The 16,749-nt window shown below is 40.7% G+C and overlaps 1 protein-coding gene across 4 annotated transcripts in view; it reads right to left on the minus strand.

Annotated features, from left to right (window-relative positions):
* NR4A3 (nuclear receptor subfamily 4 group A member 3) overlaps positions 1-16,749 on the minus strand; it is a 36,986-nt gene that overhangs the window by 12,589 nt on the left and 7,648 nt on the right. For all 4 annotated transcript variants that reach the window (XM_061590064.1, XM_061590063.1, XM_061590062.1 and 1 more), the window contains 3 exons: positions 15,026-15,155; positions 12,613-12,785; positions 3,327-3,526 (listed from right to left, as the gene is read on the minus strand). In XM_061590064.1, coding sequence (XP_061446048.1) covers positions 3,327-3,526; positions 12,613-12,785; positions 15,026-15,155 — 503 coding nt within the window. The remainder of the gene's footprint in view (positions 1-3,326; positions 3,527-12,612; positions 12,786-15,025; positions 15,156-16,749) is intronic.

Consider the following 16,749-nt stretch of genomic DNA (forward strand, 5'->3'; position numbering starts at 1 on the left):
GAGGTGATCTATTCCAAGGTGTTTCTGGCCGTGTCGTTCGTGCCCACATGGATGAGGAGAAAGGGGTACCTATCTTGGTTCCCAATGAGCCTCGGCAGGTTGTCAGCAACGTCCCGGATGCGTGTCCCAGGGAGACAACAGACTTCCCGATTCATTTTGTCCGGCTAGCATACCGGTGCCTCTACCCCCCTGAGCAACGAGTCTCCAACCACCAGCACCCTCCTCTTTTTGCCGAGAGCGGTGGTTGCATCAGCTTCCTTCTTCTGGGGTGTGGAGTCTTCCTTTGCAGTCAGTGTCTCTTGATGCAGGTGAGCTTGTTGAGGCTCTTCAGGGGTGCTGTCTGCCGAGAGACGCTGAAAGCGATTTGTTAGTTGCAGCAGTTCTGACTCCCTCCTGTTTTTCCTTGCCCTTACAGTGACAGTCCTCCACGGGGATTTGTTGCTGTTGCAGTCCTCTTCTTCCTTGTCACTTTCTTCCTGTACTTTGTGTCACTTCCTTAATTCCTCTTGTGTTTTATTGAGTGATGGGGGACTTCAACTACCCGGATATCTGCTGGGAGACAAACTCTGCGAAGCACAAAGCCACCAACAAATTCCTGATGGGCCTTGCTGATAATTTCCTCTTTCAAAAAGTAGAAGGAGGAACAAGGGGATCGGCAATCCTGGACCTGATCTTAACTAACATGGACGAATTGGTCACGGGAATTAAAGCAGTCGGTACCTTGGGGGAAAGTGACCACGTAATGCTGGAATTCGTGATTCTAGGGAAAGCCAAAGAAGAATATAGTCAAATATGGACCTTGGATTTCAGGAAAGCTGATTTTAGCAAGCTCAGGGAAATGATGGGTAGGATCCCGTGGCTAGATAGACTAAAGAAAAAAGGAGCCCAAGACACGTGGGAGTTCATGAAGAACGTATTACAAAAAGTGCAATTGCAAACAATTCCAAAGAGGAAGAAAAACGGAAGACATCAGAAAAAGCCAATGTGGCTACGTGGAAGACTGGTGGAGGAGGTAAAAGTAAAAAAGAGCATGTATAAAGAATGGAAGGAAGGATGCATCACCAAGGAAGAGTACCGACGAGCGGCTCGGGCTTGCAGGAATAGCGTAAGGAAAGCTAAAACCCAGAATGAGCTGAGGCTGGCGAGGGAAGCGAGGAACAACAAAAAGGGGTTTTTCAGATATGTTCGAAGCAAGAGAAAGACCAAGGAAACGGTGGGAGTGCTGCTCAATGAGGATGGCAAAATGTTGACAGATAGCGAGGAAAAGGCAGAACTGCTCAACGCCTATTTTGCCTCCGTTTTCTCCCAAAAAGGGAACAGTGTGCAACCTTGCATCGGTAGCAATCTCAGTAAGGGGTCGGGACTGCAGTTCGAGATTGATAAGGAGATAGTCAGGAAATACCTAGTTAACCTAAATGAGTTCAAATCTCCAGGGCCTGATGAACTGCATCCCAGAGTACTGAAGGAACTTGCGGATGTACTCTCGGAACCTCTTGCCATAATCTTTGAGAAATCCTGGAGAACAGGAGAGGTGCCAGAGGATTGGAGACGGGCAAACGTCGTCCCGCTCTTTAAAAAGGGTAAAAAAGAAGATCCGGGGAATTACAGGCCGGTCAGTCTGACTTCAATACCGGGAAAGATATTAGAACGGATAATAAAAGAGTCCATTGGCAACTATCTAGATGACAATGCTGTGATTAATAGGAGCCAGCATGGGTTTGTCAAGAAAAAATCCTGTCAAACTAATTTCATCTCTTGTTTTGATCGGGTCACTAGCCTAGTAGATGGTGGAAATGCTGTAGATGTCATCTATCTAGATTTCAACAAAGTGTTTGACAAAGTCCCCCACGACCTTTTGATTAGCAAACTGGTCAAATGCGGACTACATGGAAATACTGTCAGGTAGATTCACAACTGGTTGGAAAACCATACTCAAAGAGTGGTCGTCGGTGGCTTTGCTTCGGACTGGAAGGAGGTTTCGAGTGGAGTGCCACAGGGTTCTGTCCTGGGGCCGATACTCTTCAACATTTTTATCAATGACTTAGATGATGGGGTGGAGGGAAGCCTTATGAAGTTTGCGGATGATACGAAACTGGGAGGGATAGCTAACACAATGGAAGACAGGAATAAAATCCAAAGGGACCTGGATAGACTAGAAAATTGGGCTGAAATTAATAAAATGACATTCAATAAAGACAAATGCAAGATTCTGCATTTAGGCCACAAAAACAAAATGCATGGGTACAGGATGGGAAATACCCGGCTTAGCAGTAGTGCATGTGAGAAGGACCTTGGAATTGTAGTGGATCGCAAGTTGAACATGACCCAGCAGTGTGATGCTGCGGCAAAACAGGCACACACAGTTTTGGGCTGCATAAACAGAGCTATAGTTTCCAGGTCGAGGGAAGTAATAGTCCCACTATATTCTGCATTCGTCAGGCCTCATCTGGAATACTGCGTTCAGTTCTGGGCGCCTCATTTTAAGAAAGATATAGACAAGTTAGAGCGGGTCCAGAAGAGGGCGATGAGGATGATAGCCGGTACGGAGAACAAGTCTTATGAGGAAAGGTTGAAGGAACTTGGCATGTTCAGTCTGGTGAAGAGAAGGCTGAGGGGTGACATGATTGCACTCTTTAAGTACCTGAAGGGCTGTTACATAGAGGAGGGTACAGATTTGTTCTCTGCTGCCCCAGAGGGTAGGACTCGGTCTAATGGTTTTAAGTTGCAGGAGCGTAGATTCAGATTGGACATTAGAAGGAACTTCTTGACAGTAAGGGCAATTCGGCAATGGAACCGACTGCCTAGGGAGGTGGTGGGATCCCCTTCGCTGGATGTCTTCAAGCAGAGGCTGGACAGCTATCTGCGGGAGATGCTCTAGCTGTGGATTTCCTGCTGTGAGCAGGGGGTTGGACTCGATGGCCTACAAGGCCCCTTCCAACTCTAAGATTCTATGATAATATTTTCCATACTCATAATTTACTTCAGACTTGCCTGCCTGAGTAAATAGGTCCAATTTATTATTATACAAATTTATGAACTGCTTCACAGCATAAAGCCATCAAAGTGGTGTACAAGATAAGAACAGAACACAAAAACACCAGCTCTAAACTCAATAAAATCAATTCAACGAACTCTAAAAACAATAAAACTAACTGTGCAAATTCCGACAGCAAAATGATTTCATCAGATCACCGCAGAGATCCTGCCTGTCTCAAAAACAGAACTGAAGTTTCATAGCTCTCTATTTGTTATAATTTTAGAAAAGGCAGATTTAATGGCCTCATCATTATATTGTCATATTTTTACAAAATGAATCTCAGATTTACCTGATGGACAGTCTCAATACAAAAAGCTCCAAAAAGGCTGATTCTATCAGTAGAGTTTGATCTTCCTTTGGGAGGTCTGTAAATCCTGGGATTTTTTCTGCCCAGCCCCTGGATATGTCAATGGAGGCAGTGAGGAGATTATAGAACTGTTGTACATGTTCTGCATCTGTACCTGTAGAAGTCTGCTCGGTGGAACAGTACTAGAATGAAAGCATTACAAAACAGAAAAAGGAAAATATACTTTAGAGACAGGTTGAGAATAGTGTGATTTTTTTTCTGCAAAGCAAGCAGCGCTTATAAATTGTCAAGTATACTTTGTTTTTATACATGTAGCTCTTAATGCTTATTTTACCCCAAAACACAGTGTAAGTATGGCAATTCATAAGTACCCCAACTCCTCTCCCTAAATCATGCCTCAAGGCTTCCTGATGCTTATGTGAGAGGTGCATCAATCAGAAATATCCCTTTATCAGTCTACCTTGCATCATTATGTCTCTCTTGGACTAATATGATTGTGTGGACATGATGTATTATTTGTATTGTTTATACGCCACCCTTTAGTCGAAAAGGCTTTCAGAGCAGCTAAGATGGTCCCTGCCCTCAGGCTTGTAATCTAAAAAGACATGACACACAAGGAAAAAGAAATGGGAAGGAGGAGGGAAAAGCAATCACAAGTTCTTAAAATTATGGCTAAAGTGCTGGGAGAGGCCAGGGAGATCTGGGTTAAAAAGCTCACTGGATGACATTGGGCTAATTACTCAACCTAACCTAACCTGCATGATGGTTGATAGAATAATATTACAGACAGTCTATAACAGACCACCTTTTCTATAAAACTATTTTTCCCCATCAGGCTTCTGAATATGTATTTTTGATGGCTGAGGTCAAAAAGGTTTGCAAACATGTTATAATAATGTGAAAGTGATGTTTAAGCAAGTGTTTTGGTACACAAATACTAAAAGGTTGGAGTGGAAATACATATTATCTATGACCTGGATGTTTATTTCTTTTGCCTAAAACAGTACCCTATCTAAAGTTCTCCCCTCTAACATGTAGGATCAATTACCTTGCATTCTGGGTGTGTTTTCCTGGCCTCAGCTGCAGCATCCAGTGCTATGGAGCCGAGACCAGGAAAATGCATAGCATGCCATTCACAACCCAGAGTAAAAGTGATCTTGTATATTGTGATGGAAAGAGGGAGAAATGAATACCAAGATTGCTTTCAGCAGCAATCCTGTGTTGCATGAAAACATGTAACTCCAACTCCTGAGTATTAGTGTACTATTGATGCGGTTTTCTAGTGTCACTAGAACCCTTGATCCAACAGTATTAAAGGGATATAGGATGAATTCTTTGTTAAAAATTAACACATGCAACATTGGAAAAAAAATTAAGATTCACAGTGCAATCCTATGCACATTTACTCAGAAGTCCCATTGTGCTCAATTGAGTTTTCTCCCAAGAAAGTGTGAACAGCAGGGGTAGCTAACCTGTGGCCCTCCAGAAGTTGATAATCATTGGCCATGCTGGCTGGCGCTGATGGGAGCTGGAGTTCAGCAACATCTTGAGGAGTGTCACAGGTAAGCCATACCAATTTAGGAGAATGATGCCATTTCCCCCCACCCACACTCCATTTCCTTCACTTTCTTGCAATCCCATTTCCAATCACTAATTCTAATTCTTCACAAGCACTTCCTACCTTTTAAAAGCATATTCTATCACAGCTACAGGATATACAAATGTGTGGCCAAGCTGTGTACACACATCATTATTGATAAGAGTTGCCACAGAATTTTAGCCAAAGTAAAATTCAAGGGAATATTTGGAGGATCCTGCTCAGGTGGAACTTTTGTAGGAATTTCAAGGGAGTTTAAAAAGAAAACTGGTTTGGGACATTTTTAGACTAGGGCTGCACATCTCTAATTAGATATTTTGAGGGGCAAGGTTCAAATATCCCTTTGATATGTGTCTCAAAAGGTTAAAAAATAGTTCCCACTTGATTGTTTGTCACAAACAGTATTTCTTGATAACTGTTTTAGCATTCCTGTTTAGTGGATTTACAAACAGGGACTTGAATACTTAATCAGATGCAGGGAGCCTGGGGCCCTCCAGAAGTTGCTGGGATACAACTCCCACCAACCCTGACCATTGGTCGTGCTGCCAGATCATAGACTCATAGAATTGTAGAGTTGGAAGGGGCCTATAAGGCCACTGAGTCCAAACCCCTACTCAATGCAGGATTCCAAAGCATACCCGACAGGTGGCTGTCCAGTTGCCCTCTGAATGCCTCCAGTGTTGGAGAGCCCACCACCTCCCTAGGTTATTGGTTCCATTGTTGTACCACTCAAACAGTTATGAAGTTGTTCCTGATGAAATCTGCCTTCCTGTAAATTGAGCCCATTATTGTGTGTCCTGCACTCTGGGACAATCAAGAAGAGATCCTGGCCTGCTTCTGTGTGGCAGCCTTTCAAGTCCTTTAACAGTGCTATTGTATCTCCCCTCAGTCTTCTCTTCTCAAGGCTAAACATGCCCAGTTCTTTTCAGTGTCTCCTCATAGGGCTTTGTTTCCAGTCCCTTGATCTAGATGATGCTGATGGGAGTTGGAGTTTAACTACATCTGGAGCACAACAGGTTCCCCGTCCCTGTTTTGAATGTATGCAGCGCAGCTTATTCCATCCCTATCCAGAAAAGATGTCCAGGCTCCTGATGTTGCTCTCTCCATTCTCTCCACCATTCTGCTGATAGAGCAGAGATGTTCAATCTGTGTGGGGATCCTAGGATTGCTCAGAAGTTTAGCAGAGATGAGCTGATCAGAAATTCTGCAATGTTCAACTGCAGGGGAATTTGTGTATGTTCTGGGGCGTAGTTCATTTCTAATCTAACACACTTAATTAAAAAAAGTTTCATCACTGCATGTGTCTTAGAACGCTCGCCCAAATCGTCTGTAATGTGCACATATTCCATAGAAAGTGAGATGTGGGAAGAATTCCCTGGAGGTAGAAAGTTTGGAAACCTCAGTGAGGGAGCAAATATATTGATAAAAAAGAAAGTTCACAAAATGTCCTGCAGCTTGTGGTTAGCGTCATGGAGGCCAGTCAGTCACACAGATGAATGCATCTATGTTTCTCATTGTTATAAAGTATAACAAAGTAATCTCTGGAACTCTTTTTAGAACACATTGCTCTTTTGCAATGTGATATTGAATAGACTCAAGCGCAGGCTTTTAAATCTTATTGCCTATAATTTATATATGAAAGAGCACATTCCACATTACAAGTAACGATGGTTCCATATTACAACTCTGAAAAACAGAACAAAACCATTGCCTGGCTGCAGCTTTAGAATCTGTTGGCCTATGCCAACAGATTCAGTGGCTTTGTATGATCCCAACCCAATTCTGATATCCCTACTCTTACAAGCAAAGCTACTTCTCCTATGGTGCCATAATGGGAAAGGCTCATGTAGTTCCTCTAGGGAAGAAAACTTTTTCAGTCACTCATGCAGTCAAGGATCTCTGAGAAAGGTTTACACACATAGTTATGGTCAAGCTATTAGAAAGTGTGTGTTCAGTTTTCTGCTCTTGCTCTTTTGGCAGACCAGGCTTTTGTGCTGATGTATGGAAAGAAACATTAGACAAATGGTGCTATGGAAAGATGAGGCACAGCCACACTTTTTCATATGCAGACTTTCTTTTTAGTGTGATCTCAGCCAGTTTCCTAAGGTTCTCCTAACCTTCTCTGGCAATATAACAGGATGAAGTCCTATGGTCCCTGGGAAGGCATCCCTGAGGCCATAGAATAGATCAGATCTCTCTTGTCAGGTCATAGAGGGAGCCTCCCTCTTTCATTGCGAGAGCTCCTTGTGCAGCTTGGCCCAACGGACATCAGAGGTCTGTTGGACATGGTGGTCAAACTGCCTTTGTATTCCCCCCCTCCAATCTTAGGATTGCACTGTTAAGCAAGCAATATATAAATGACCTATATGTCTATATGCCAAGATAATGGATTAATATGTGAAAGGGTGAAAGTAAAATGTTCTAACTAGATAAAGTTATTATTTTGATTAGCACAACCTCTGTACAGGTTGAACTTGAAACCTAGATGCTGCATTTACCTTTAACAATGCATGTGCAGTGGCAGAGGTTACTGCTGCTGTGCCTCTCATTCTATTCTTTCCCAGGTCGAATTGCTCCTTCTACCCTTTCTGCTGCATTGAGTAGAACTTCAGTCCCTGCCCCCTGCAGCAGATGGGGAAAAAGAGGATGAATAACAAGGAAGTGGGAAGGACAGGGTAGGTGGCAACAGCTCAAACTGCATTCATGGTAAAAGGTGGGATCTCCAGTTTGTATGTTGCAGCCCTACTTAGACCTTCAACAATAAAAATAGTGCCACTAGAAAGAAAGAAACACATCTTCATTGATGCCAACTGAAATGGGAGGACCCTGTCTGGCCTGTTCCAGCAGTCTCATCTGCAAAAGCCAGGAGAGGAAATTTCATGGCAAGCACCTGCTAATGTTTGTAGATCCTGGCAGAGGCTCAGGAACAGAAGCTGATTAGCAATCTAATGTGGCAGCACAGCAAAAATTTTAATGCTACTTAAACTTAGGGTGCGGAGTAGTGATACAGTGCTTAGTCCGCCTAAAGAGTATTACAAGTCAAAAGCCTTGAACATGCAGCTCCCCAAACATTTCTCAGGGTCAGAGGCACATCTAGCTCCTGCCATCTACATGGTGTAGGTCTTTAGGCTTAAAGGCAACACCGACTCCAGTTTACTGCAGATGGGGCTGGGAAACTTTAATGCAGATTGTGCATTGATATATTTGATATATAAAAAGTGGTGTATAAATTGTAGAAGTTTTATTAATTGTGTATAACAGGAAGAAGAGTTAAATAGCTGCCTTTTCTTTTTATCAAAAAACCCCCTGATGAACACTTGAACTTCTTAGAGATTGCAATCTTACAGATTTTTGACAGGCAGGACTGAAACAGGTGCAGATTCAGTCATTACTGTATCTCCCATGCTTCAGGAAGCTGCTCCTGTTGGGTTTCTGCTTGTGAATTCATACCAGCAGAAACTCAATAGGTGCGTATGCCACCTTGAGCTCCTTGGAGGAGAGGTGGGATATGAAATAAATAAATAAATATGGGGGGGCACAGCGATTCCTATGTGGGACAATTGTAGTGAGAAAGCAGCAGTGGGGGAGGGCTTCACCAACTTCCTCAGGCTCCGATCATGAGCATGTCTGTAGGCACACAGGCTTGCTGCTTCCTTCCCTCTAAAATCTCTTTTTAATGTTTCTCTTTTAGTGTTTTTAATTTCCCTTCTAACATTTTTATTCCATTTCTAATCAAAGAGCTCAGAGCATTCAGACTTGGAGAAAGAGCTGGGGGAGAAGAGGAAGAGAGAGGCAGGGTACAAATTTTGTATTAGCCCTTGCACGCAACTGTTAAAAAGCATAGATGCCATTTGGGGAGGATGGGAGGAAAGGTAGCAACTGGAAGCCTCACATAACAAAAACTGGTATTTTCATTTTTTGGTAGTCAGAAGGCTCTTTAGGGAATGAGCCAACACTACACTGATGCTGTAGCTTCAACAAGGAAACGATGGCCTGGCATCCTTCTTTGGGCCTGTACAAGTGAATACCAGAGTAGATGCTATATTGGAAAACATGTGATTCCCTGACCCACATTTGTCAAGACAGGAAACCAGGCAGGGAGAGAGCATGCTCAATTCCTCCTACATCTAATAATTGTCTCCCGAAATGCCATTTTCAATGTCATTTCCCTCAGGCTTTTAGAGTTGGATAGGTTTGATGGGTGAAGTCAGTTTTCAATATGACACTACTATTGTATTAGTTACATAGGTTTTTTGTGTGAATTTTATTTTAATTTGTATATTATTATGCGTATTGTATTTTAATTATTGGTTTGTGGCCTATGACCATTGTGGTGAAGGGCAGTATAAAATACCTAAATAAAAAACTCCAGGTGGACTCACTTTTGGTTTCAGAGCCTGACTAAGGGTAAATGTTGCCCCTGAGGGCATTTGCAGGACAAAATGAGAAAGCTGAGGAGGAGCTAAGCATTCCTCTCTTGCTGATGGTTCCCTGTAAGTAGGGATGAGGAAGAAATTAGATTCATCAGTTTGTATTAAAAGCCAAATCAGACCCTCACTTTCTGAAACAATATCAGAACTGAAATACAGCCCTCTGAAAGTTGCACATATCTGAATTTTATGATTCAGTTCTCCAACCAAATAATGTTTCTAAAAGTGTGCCTGAAGTGTTCATGTAAATATTGAAAATAACATATAAAATGCATTAAGTTGACCTAAAGGGTTCCTGGTTCCCTAAGAGTTGCCTATGGGAGGCAACTATGCAGGGTTCCATTCTTCTTGTTCTGATGCCAACCTCTCTTAGGAGAGTAGTCATTGCAACCATCTACCTCATGTGTAAGTATTAGACTAGAAAAGGTTGTTATTTTCTTGTTGTGTCTGTGAATCCTCTTGTTTGTACCAAAACCCCTGTTTGGGTGTATGGTCTTAAAGGATTACTTGCTGCTATATATTTGGTGTGCACTTATATATTTTTAATAAAGCTACTTCTATTTAACCTGGTGTGTTCATTGAGAGAAAGGGTGGTTCTGAATTCAGCACCTTGATCATCTCAGTCACATAACTACCAAAGAGGGAGAAAGAAGTTAAAAGCTTAACTCTAATTTGAGGTATTAAACCAGAGGTTCCTGGCAAGGAGTGTAACTGTGGCTCTTGCCTCATAGGATCTTGGTTTTACCTATTGCCTGGGCCCAGAGATCCCCTGGCTCTGAGTGGACCAGTAACAAGGGTGATGGCAGCCTACCTTCTACCTTGCAGGGTTGGTGTTGGATTGCACAGCCTTGGCAAGGGTGAAGTGGTATTTTTTCGGTTCCAGTCCCATTTCCCTAAGGGTGGGGTTTGGGTCTGACGCATGGTCCCTGTGCCTTGACGGTAGGGATTCATGACATGGTCCAGGCCCCAGGTACCCAGCCAGCTGGGACTGATTGATACCACCTGTCCCTCTTTGGAGGGATACATAAGCCGGCTGGCTGGGGTGGCCTGGGAGACCCAGGGCCTGCAGGAAGAGAACATCGCCGCCCAGGGAAGGAGAGTCTGCTACTGCTGCTGCTGCTGTGGGATCACCACCTCCACCACCCTTCCCTGTGGGACTTCTGCCTGGCAGACCTGCATCCTGCAGGACCAGGCCCCAGGTACCCAGCCAGCTGGGACTGATTGCTACCACCTGTCCCTCTTGGGAGGGATACATCAGCCGGCTGGCTGGGGTGGCCTGGGAGACCCAGGGCCTGCAGGAAGAGAACATCGCCGCCCAGGGAAGGAGAGTCTGCTGCTGCTGCTGTGGGATCACCACCTCCACCACCCTTCCCTGTGGGACTTCTGCCTGGCAGACCTGCATCCTGCAGGACCAGGCCCCAGGTACCCAGCCAGCTGGGACTGATTGCTACCACCTGTCCCTCTTGGGAGGGATACATCAGCCGGCTGGCTGGGGTGGCCTGGGTGTTTGTTTGTTTTTTGTTAGTTTGTTGTGTGCTGCTTTTTTTTTTTTTTGTGGGAATAAGGAGGATTAATTTTATGATGTTTTAATTGGAAATTGGTTTTAAATTGTTTAGGACTGTGGTTTGTTTTTGTATATGTATATTATGTATAGTTTTTTGTTATTGTAAGTCACCTAGAGTGTCCACTAACCTGGACAGATAGGCGACCAATAAATAAATTATTATTATTATTATTATTATTACATTAGGATAAATTGTTTGCAAAAATGTGTATATTAGTCAAAACTGCACACAAAATACGTTTATTATGAGAAAGTTGCACAGAAATGCTGAAGAATTTTTATGGGTTTTTTTTAATTGCAAATTGCTGCAGAAACATGGAGAACTGAATTTAAAATTGGAAAAATTAGAAACTGAGGGAACCGAAACGGACAGATCCTTCTATCCCTACCTGCATCTCTACTGTAGGGTTATGAGGGTCATACAGGATTTGAAACCCTGAGTTTAGCTCCAAGGAAAAATACATTTTAATTAGGAATCTCCCTAAGTCACAACATGGGACGGAATTCTCATTGAAGCCAGTACGAGTTTTGTCTGGATGAAGACTTCATGGTTTGGGGTTAGACTCTCATCTCTCTTACGCAGCTCAAGTCTGAAATGAAGTTCCACCAGTGTAAAAACAGGTGGGACACCGAATTAGGCCTATGCCCTTTAAAGAGTCTCCTCCTAGTAAGTGTTTTTTGAAAGCAAGTTTCTAAATATACTGTTACTATGGGCTGGGTAAATTAATACCAGCCCTAAAACATTATCAACAAAAAGTCAAAATAAATTCAAGTATAACTTGAACTGATGCTCCTTGGATACTATACAGTTATCTAAGGTGACTTTGGGTCAAAATACAGGCTAGTCATAAGGCAGTGTTGTGCATTAGAAGGTCCAAATTAATTCTGCAATGTATTTAATGAAGACAAGCCAACTGTGTATAAGACATGTGGAAAAAGTGGATCTGACTGAACAAACCTATGTTTAACATACATCTATAATTAATATTAATTTTTCTGTTTATGATTTCCAATATTTATATAACTGAATTTTATTTAACAGAAGTGTTTCAATGCTGCTAAGCTTTGCTGACTATTAAAAAGTTCAACACCCAGGAAAACCTGAAGAATTAATAAAAAATCAGACTTTGGAACAAAATCTTGCAGATTACAAAAGTAAACCAATCAGCACACACACCCCTCAAGAAAAGTTACATTCTGGAATAAGGCTCCTGAAATCTAAAGTGCTAAATCTCAAATTACTTCAATATAAGTGGACCTTCCACATTTACTCCCTGGATTTAATGGGATTTACTTCTAAGTAAAGATGCAAATGACTGGATTGAAACACAGTCATAATCCAGAAATCAGTTAAATGTCATGGGGTTTCATTCATGCTTCTGTCCTCTCTCTATTACAGAAGAATGCATGAAATCCCTTCATATTTGCCCTGACCAATTTCAGGAATAAAGTGCATCTATGCAATACTTCTGTCACGACAGAAAACTTCTGACAAAACACTGTGCAATCACAAAGCAAGGGGGCTAGACCACCCACTACCATTGCTAAAAACCAACCATTTGTCTTCCTGCATCACTTTTTTTCATAAATTAAACAAACCAATTGATAAAGAATTTATTTAATAAAAACTATTGGTCATTACAAAACTAATGCTATATAGAAAAGTATAGAACATACTCTGGAATAATCAAGCTCTCTGGGTGCAGAATCGGATAAAGCTTGCACAAGAGCACTCATCATACTGACTGGAGGAGAAGGTGGGGAGGGCTGGGAAAGTTCTTGCTGTAAAGGGCTCTTTGGTTTGGAAGGCAGCCGGCCTCTTCTCCCTTTCAAACTGTCAGTACGGACAACTGATCAAGGAGTGGAGAAAAGAAAAGGGGAAAAAACAGAACACAATCAGTCTTCAAAATACCATGGCAAATTCCTACAAGATACACATGAATGTTGCAGGGTTAGCTTTTTGCCTAATACAAGGAAAATTAAATCAAACAGCCTGTCTTCCTCAAGAGAGAGTTTTAATTGCATAAATTGATATGGGGGGGGACACACACTTAAGCACATTGTCAGTATTCACTAGTTGTTGGAGCACCATTCTGTCTTTGTAATGATGTATAGTTTTGAATAACATTTTATTGACAGGAATAACAATTTATAGACATTTTATATGAGGCTTGTATATTTTAAATTTGCATATATTTGATTTTCATATGTACAGCACTGCAGTGCTAAAAACAAACACCTTTGCATTTGTAACTAGTACTTAAGATATTACAGACATGTATATATAAAAATGAAATATAATACTGACAAATACAACTTGTAATTGCCTGAAAATATGAGCAAGATGGCAATTTTCTTCAAGAAAAGTATTCAACCAAGTTTGTATTAATGATTTTAGATAGATAAAATAAGACTGTCAACCATTAAATAGTTTTACAGAGCAGTGTTATATGTCTACTCGTGTGAGCAGCTTTAGGTATGTTTATGTGGAAAAGCAACATACACAAACTGAAATAATAAAAACAAGTCAGTTCCATTGACTTCAGCGAATCTTATTCCCAGCTACGTGAGCGCAGGATTGCAGCCGCTCACTTGTCTAAGTGCCACTGAACTCAATTTGGCTTACTTACAAGTAGACACTAGATTGCACTGTAAGCTTCTTCTTTTTACTTATTTACATCCTGTGTTTCCTCCAAGGAGCTCAACCCAGTGGTTCTTCCTCCTCCGCTTTGTCATCAAAACAATCCTCTGAAGAAGGTTATGGTGAGGGAGAGTGACTGGCCCAAGATCAACCAGTGATCTTATTGGCTGAGTAGTGATGATCCCTGGTCTCCCAGGTCCCAGTCTAACACTCTAATCACTACACTACACTGGCTTGGATTAATCATTTGCTGTTTAAACCTATTATTTAAATAGAATAAATTATTCAATTTGCATAGAATTGAAACTTCATTGTAGATACGCTTTCAGTTACTGAAGGAAATTAAAAAACCTTTGGAAGAAAAGCCTGTATTCAATTGCCACTCTGTTCTGAGGCAAGGTTGGTGGCAACACATGAAAGGGCTTTTTCTGTGGTGGCACCTACCTGTGGAACTCCCTGCTCCAATAGGTTAGGTTATCCTTCTTTATTTGTGTTCTGCTGGCAACAGAAAACTTAAAATAAAACCCAACATATTGCTTGTTGGCAACTCTGTTAATAGTCTTAAAAGTTAGCTATGACTAATTTATACATTAGTCCACCAATTTCAATGGGTTTTCTGAGTATGATGCCAGTCATGTACCACCTGTTGTGTTTTTACTACCATTATTATTTTTGTTGATTTGTATTTTATTCTTGCTTCTAAGCTTGCTTTTTAGTCGTAAGCTGCTTTCAGCAACTAAAAAATAGCATTAAAATAACAAAATAATTCAAGACTTTATGGATTAAATTTGACCTCACCATTTCAAATGAGCCCCCACATTAATCCACTAAAAGTTTAATGGATAAATATATATATTGAATCAATAAAAGCTTGCATCCCTGAAACATTATCATAATTATTTACTTGGCTGTTGCCTAAAATGTACTTAATGTTTTTGGGAAAAGATAAATGGCAGAATGTACATGAATTTGATGAGACTGGATAGAAACCTTAGACTGCAAACCAATATACATACCTGGGCATAAACCTATTATACACAGTAGGGCTTGCTTTCAACTACATATATATATATATATATATGTAGGATTGTGTTGTTAAATACAGGTGGACAAGAGTCAAGAAATGCAAACATCCTCTTTGAGGAGGAAGATTTGAAATGAGCATTGTGTAAAACCTTGTATCACAGCAAGGAGAATAGGCTAAAGAGTTACTGTAGAAAGCCTTTTAAAAGTTCTGCTTTCCAGCTCAGATTTCTGGAGAATCTCTGAAGAATCTATGTCATTTGGAATAAGAGATCCTACATCTGCAGTAAAGTAACTGTTATACAACATGTAAGAACAAGGGCATTCATTGTTATTTCTAAAAATCACGACTAAATGAGAGTCCCTCCTTTCATACTCAAGCCATTTAGTAGGGTGATGTGTAAGCTAAAAATAGCAAACTCTTACCTTCTTTTACCATGCCGACACTGAGACACTTCTGAAATCGGCAGTATTGACATCTGTTTCGACGGCGCTTATCCACTGGGCAATTTTTGTTAGCCAAGCAAACATATTTTGCATTTTTCTGAACTGTCCTCTAGGAAGATAAAATGCAAAAAAGAGTGTACTAGATGAGTTGGGACCTGACAACTTGCATTTTAATTACAATGTGAAAAGTGACAGTGCAATTCATATAATTAAATAAAATTAATTTCCTAACACACTAGCCTCCAGGAAAAACAATTTTATTAGTGTTAGCTACTGACAATGAAAATCAACGATGGTTCAGAAGCTAGGCTCAGGAGACAATCAACTCCTAAATGATAAAATCATATCTGAAATTACCAGATCATCGCATCATACCTTTGGGGAATAGATTAACTTGGCTCTTAATATTCCTTTGAGAACAATTTTGTTTGGTCCATTCCCCTGATTATTACTGACATGAAAACAAAATCAAAATTACCTGATAATTGATTCTTCTTGCTATCAAGATAACTGGTTCAAATGTCTCTAACTATCTCTATCCTTAGATATCAAAATAACTAGTTTAAATTTCTTTCTCCAATTCTGTTCTTAAATATCAAAATAACTGGTTCATTCATCATTGCAGTCATCAAAGAGGAAATAAAACAGAGAAGCAAATGTACAACATACTGTATAACTATATAAGTTATATTATACAAGATATCTAACCATGTGCTCACAACAAGATGGGAAAAAAACAGGGGGCATGATTCAACCAAAGTTAAATTCTTTTTAGCTGTTGATTGCAATGGGAGAGTTAAGCTCAAATTGCTGTCCGATATAAAGGTTTTTTAATAATGAGTTCGCTGTGGATGCAGCATGCCTTGGCTTATATAAGGTTTATGAAATATTTTGCATGGAATTATTTTAAAATTAAACTCATTGATTAGATTTTGTTAAACATAAGTAAAACAGATACTATAATGTATTCAAACATCTAAAAACCTTATCAATAAAAGGGACATTTCTACAAATAAATAGTATTTCTCATTACACTATTTTCTTTTGTTGAAAGCTGAAAACCAGTGAAGGCACTTCTCCTACACATACCTATCTGGAAGTCCCAATGAATGCAACAGCACTGACTTCTGAATAAACACACAAAGGATTGCTCAAGCACATCTTTATATCATAATAATTTTTAAAAAACCTAGTCAATGACTTTGCTATATTATGACTTGGGAATTTACACTAGATGTGGGAAATTCTTGTTGTTATAAAGGGCTCACACTTGACCTTTCTCCAAGATTAAAGAAAGATTTCTGTGCTTTAAGGTTAGGGCTTTAACATGAAAAACCAGATAAATGTGCTGCACATGTATTCTCACTAAGTAGTGACTATAATATAAAACACCCTTCCACTAAACACAATAGGACAGCTGCAGTCACTCCCTTCAGTGGATGCAGAATCTAGGAAGCTCCAGCCATGGAAGAGTTTTCTTGGGCAAGTCCCACTGAAATGGACAGAAGCTTACAACCCCCTGCTCATTTCAATGGGGTGTGCACAAGAGAACTTCCTGGTAGAATGTGTCCTTGTTTGGTCTTAAAAACAACAACAACCGAGGCAGAGTGACATTTCAGGATCAAGAGCAGTCTTACTAAAAGCAACCTTGTATCTATGCATCTCAGATATGAAACTTAATTTGCAAAAAATCAACCAACATA

This window comes from Rhineura floridana, chromosome 11 (assembly GCF_030035675.1).
Source record: "Rhineura floridana isolate rRhiFlo1 chromosome 11, rRhiFlo1.hap2, whole genome shotgun sequence".
Taxonomy (NCBI): domain Eukaryota; kingdom Metazoa; phylum Chordata; class Lepidosauria; order Squamata; family Rhineuridae; genus Rhineura; species Rhineura floridana.